The 4,753-nt window shown below is 51.1% G+C and overlaps 1 protein-coding gene across 1 annotated transcript; it reads left to right on the top strand.

Annotated features, from left to right (window-relative positions):
* Positions 1-3,178: 3,178 nt before the first annotated feature.
* JN550_000343 (uncharacterized protein) lies at positions 3,179-4,281 on the top strand (the record flags this gene model as incomplete). Its single annotated transcript, XM_049314859.1, has 2 exons — positions 3,179-3,603; positions 3,657-4,281. The coding sequence occupies 2 exons, from the start codon at positions 3,179-3,181 to the stop codon at positions 4,279-4,281; spliced, it is 1,050 nt and encodes a 349-aa protein (XP_049177632.1).
* Positions 4,282-4,753: the final 472 nt, after the last annotated feature.

The following is a 4,753-nucleotide window of genomic DNA, read 5'->3' as shown; positions in this document are numbered from 1 at the left end:
CTCGGCAACCGAGTGGAATATTACGGACGAGGGAGTTGGTAACTAGAGAAGCCAAGAACATACAAAACTACATTAGCCAAGTCGAGAGGCTGCAGACAGCTTATATTGCCAAATAACATATTCCACGCCTAGCCAGCCCAACTACCTGGACTGCGGCATGCCAAGAGGACCGATGACTCTTGTGGGGTTACACGCTGCAGAACCCACCAGAGGATCTCGCTATGAGTGCCGATACTGCCTGTTCCAGACTGGACTCACAGCCGCTGACAAGGCTGCGCCAAATGAAAGTGGAAATTGACTTCATGATAAGGTTGTGGGCTGCTATGTTGTCGGGTCTCATTGTCGTAGTTATAGCCAATGATATTGACGCACTTGAATCGATTAGGGAAAGATCTGAGACTTGTCGGGCCCGCCCCACGCCTAACTCATTAGTTATTTTCTTAAAATAGTACTCAATGGGGACCTTGCCTATGATTTGCAATTACTTGGTTGGTCCGAAAACGGGAGCTGAGCCTCGAAGCGGTCTGTGGCTTGGGATCGAACACTAACTTCAAACCGACTTCATCCTCACCGTCGCAAAGAACTCCAGACCGTCTGATGCAGTGGCCAACACTGTATGCAAATTGGGTTCTGCAGCATATTGTGCACACGTCGGCACCGAAGCATGGGGTGTTGTGTTAAAAAGGAGTGGCAGGTTTCGATTCCATAGGAAGCATTCGAAACACTGCGCTGCGGTCAGCGGAGGTGTCGATGCACCGAGTGTCTCGTCCTCGTTGCACAAGAAGGATTAGAGTAGATTAAGGCCGTTAAATTTTGGTATCGATGCGAAATCTATATATAATTTTAGAATTTCAAAGTGACCCTCTGTGTTGCGTTTGTATTGCAGATTCACGCAAAATGTAGGCTGAACGAGGCGTGACACAGCATTAATTCGAAGCCTACCGATTCCGTGGCGACTTCCCAGATGTTGAAGGTCTTTCCCCGTGGACTTCGTGGGCTGGACAAGTGAACCGCTCACGCTGACATGTTACGGGAGGGCAGTAAGAACCCAGACTACAGATGGGCCATACTGCAGTAAGGCTGCACTTGGAGCTATACTTTCAACACCTCCACGAGGCATAAGAATACTCCGATCTAGAAGGATCGATAACTCGTCCATCAGTTTTACAAAGAGATCTGACTGACGCCACTGGGTGCACGAGTGCGGATTCAATAACTAACAAGAGGGATTTCATTCTGAAATAGTTTCCAGTCCAACGTTCTCGGTCTTCTTACGATCTTCTTAGATCTCCCAGACCTGATGGCAGCCGGAATTCAGGTTGCTCGGGTAGTCATCCAACGTGCTGGAGATTGAGTTCTCTACCTTGTCTTCTTCACTTCTTACCTCGCAAGCTACGGTATTGAAATCCTGCTTAGGAAAGGCTTACGTGGCCGAGGCCTACACGGGGTATAGTCCCGTCAACACACGAGGTGCATCTAATGGGAGAGCATATACTTATCAGTACAGTTGAAACAAATGCTTGATCTTCAATAATCTGCGTTCCTCAAAGACGGGTTTGCTTTTCTTGGGCCGAAGATCAAGGATCCTCATTGTGGCCACACCGGGCACTAACATGCGTTTCTTGTGAAATACCCCCAAACAGAGATTACACTTACGATATGCCAAGGAGCTCTCATCGTTGGGCTTTTCATCCTACATAATGATCAGACGTAAATTGACGAAGTTAAAACCGGGTCAACCTGCAAGTTATGGTTCATACACTGGCTCTCATCCTGTTCTTCTCACTGTTGACTGGTCTTGATAACCCTCCTATCCCTTAGGGCAGTCCTCAGCTGCTCATATTGCTGCTTTTTGGGTCACCGAAAGTGCAGTACATTGCTCGCACCTTTTTGGTGATTCTTTCTGATCACATACACAGCCATTCATGCATGTGTATCGCATCAGGGGCCAGGGGAAGTCCCTCACGGTCCCAGTAGCAATGGGCGTGGAGATCCCCCAGAACGCTGTATATGGATTGGCTGTACAGACGGTGAAAGTAGCACATTCGCATTCAGGTCCTGAAACCTTCAGATCCCGAGTTCTGTATCTGGGTCAACAATGTTCCCTGTCGGCTTGGTCTTATTTAGCTGGGAGTTGCAGGCACACGCCTCGTGGTTGATCATGGATGTCAGCAGCCTTATACAATCAAAAGCTTCATGCGTATCTTTTCGACGAGCGTGGGTCCATGGCTTCCGCCATTGCTACAATTCGCATGCCATTCTATTAATCTACATTCGGTTCTAAACCCTTCGCAACGCAGATGATGGACGGCTCGGCTGCGGTGGAGGCCAGGTCGAAGGCCATCTCCTTCCGGAGCTGGTATTGATTGTGCTGGCTTATGTTGGCTGTTCTGCTTTGATTTTACGGCGCACCATTGAGAGGTATAGGAATGAATGAGGGTGCATTGATATGGAGGTTTCACTGAAGAACAGCTCACGACACGATAAAGTGAGACTGAATAAGTGTAAGTGGAGCAGAATAGCGTGTAACACACTCAGAGGAGGCAGAAGTCGAGAATTCAGGGTGGTCTCAGCGTCGGCGTAAAGACTCCATTTGAAGCCACCTATGGCGACCTCTCTCTCTCACCCGAGGCGAATGAGACAAACATAGGGTAGTCGAAGGACGGGTATATTGAACCCCTGAGGCTTAGATTTTAACTGTACAAGCTGCGGTAAGACAGAAGTGGCCAGAGGGAAATTGTATTTTGATTCACCATGGTCATTGGAGCCCTCGTACTTAATGATCTCATTGAATCTAGTGGACGAGGCTCAGAGACTATTAAAATCACTGTAATTCAGTTCCTGCGGCTGCTGTCGCCGCATGAGATGGGGTCTGGCCAATCAGAGCCTGTCAGCAGACAAGAGTCACAGCCAAAAAGCAGGCAACGCAGGCAGCCTAGCGCCATTGTATGCAAGAAACCACACCAGATTCGGTCTTCCGCATCAGCATCGTAGGACCAATGCTCATCACGTGTTAATACACCAGGCAGCATGGCCCCCAACCAAACTATGGGGTGTGCTGCTTACGGGAGGATATATAGCGGTGCGGAGACCTCGACCTGAAAGTCGGTGAATGATTGCCATACAAGTATAGCAACAGTCAGAGATCAACACGGATACAACTGCGGCGCATAGCATCATGGACGCCGAGCAGCTTCACACTGATCCAGCCGAGCGAGCTGCTCCGCCCCTACCCTCACCTTTGGGTGCGCATCCCGTGTCGATAGCTCCCCCAATGATCGGTCCACAGTTGTTTCAACCAGCGCAAACTGGCCCTACGTTCCAGAATTTTCAGTCGCATCTAGATGCCAATGGTGCTTTGCCGATGTACTCGGTGGCGATGAACCATCACTGGCCTGGTCCGTACGGTCAGCCTTTCGGGGCCCCACCCCGACGTCCAGGTTCACCGGCATTTTCTGAGGAGCCGGAGGATCGCCGGCCCGTTCGCCGGGTATCTGGCCGCGTCCGATTTACTCCGAGAGCGCACAGTGACGCGGACTCGGTCACCGAAGCTGACAACGAATCGATTATCTCAATTACAGACCCTAATGGCTGGCAAACCTTGTATGTCCTTTCGTGCTTACTTTTCAGTGGCGCCGTTGCTAATAAACCTACAGTGCTGTTCCGGACCCTGATGTGAAAGTAGTCTACGAGGCATGGGAGATCGTCGCATTGCCAGACACACAGGTTTGGCATACGTGGAAGCGATGTATGGGTATCAACTTTGGGGTTACATGGAGATCCGTGCCCGACGGCTTTGTTCGCTTGACTCCCCTCATGGCCTTCGAGCAAGGCGAGCTTATTGATATGATCGACAATGCGAGGCAGAGCCACGCAGCCAAGGATGCAAAGGCTGACGAGAAGGCCTACGACCAGGACCTTGCCAACCGCGTTTCCAAATTGGATAACGATATTTACAACCGGCTGCAGCGGCTGTTGGATGACAAGACGTTCGAGACTAACTTGAATCCCCGTCGCCAGCGCGAATGGACGATCGCCCTGCTGACAGAGGAAGAGCTACAGATGACTGCGATGGCGCCAGAACGGAAGAAGAGGGGTATCTTCCGTTGGTCCAGGGAAGAAACCGCGGCAGACAGATGGTTCGTCGTGATCAAGGGCGAGGAGACAAAGTCGTCCAAAGCCGGTTGGGTGAGACACGATCAGTTCACCAACCCATGGCGCAAGGTCGACCGGCATGACCTGATGGAAATTCGGCATGAGAGAAACCGCCAAAGAGGTTGAAATGGTGGTCGTCATCCATCAATAGATCGGCTGGACCGACGCGTGGTGATCGGATAACCCGACGGTGCAGAAGGTTGAGTCCTTGGCGGTTTCAATGAGGGGCCCGGGGCGGAAGCGGAGGATGAGAGGCGGTCGGCTAAGCTGGAGCTCGAGAGTTTGTTGGCTGAGTTTGTTGTCTTTCTCGCGGCGTTATTTCCCGACTCAGTAAACACCACAGTTGACGATGTTACGAATTATGATCCGTAGGAGTATGATATCAGTTCAGAATGCTACACAATTATATAGCGGCTCTGAGATAGTAGTTCTGATGCGATATGCACCACAAAGACGCAATCCCGCGCCGCCGCGAAAGCCTCCGTGCCCTGGAACCGAGCAACCCGGACGGGGGCGTTTCGGCAGCCTGTGTCGTTGTGCATGCAGTGATCTGCTGTTTGGTTGGTGCTATGCCGGGTCGGGTGTTGCTCGCTGGCTG

Source organism: Neoarthrinium moseri (genome assembly GCF_022829205.1).
Source record: "Neoarthrinium moseri strain CBS 164.80 chromosome Unknown scaffold1_Wmoseri_CBS_16480, whole genome shotgun sequence".
NCBI classification, from domain to species: Eukaryota; Fungi; Ascomycota; class Sordariomycetes; order Amphisphaeriales; family Apiosporaceae; genus Neoarthrinium; species Neoarthrinium moseri.
This window is presented reverse-complemented; position numbering and strand designations above follow the sequence as displayed.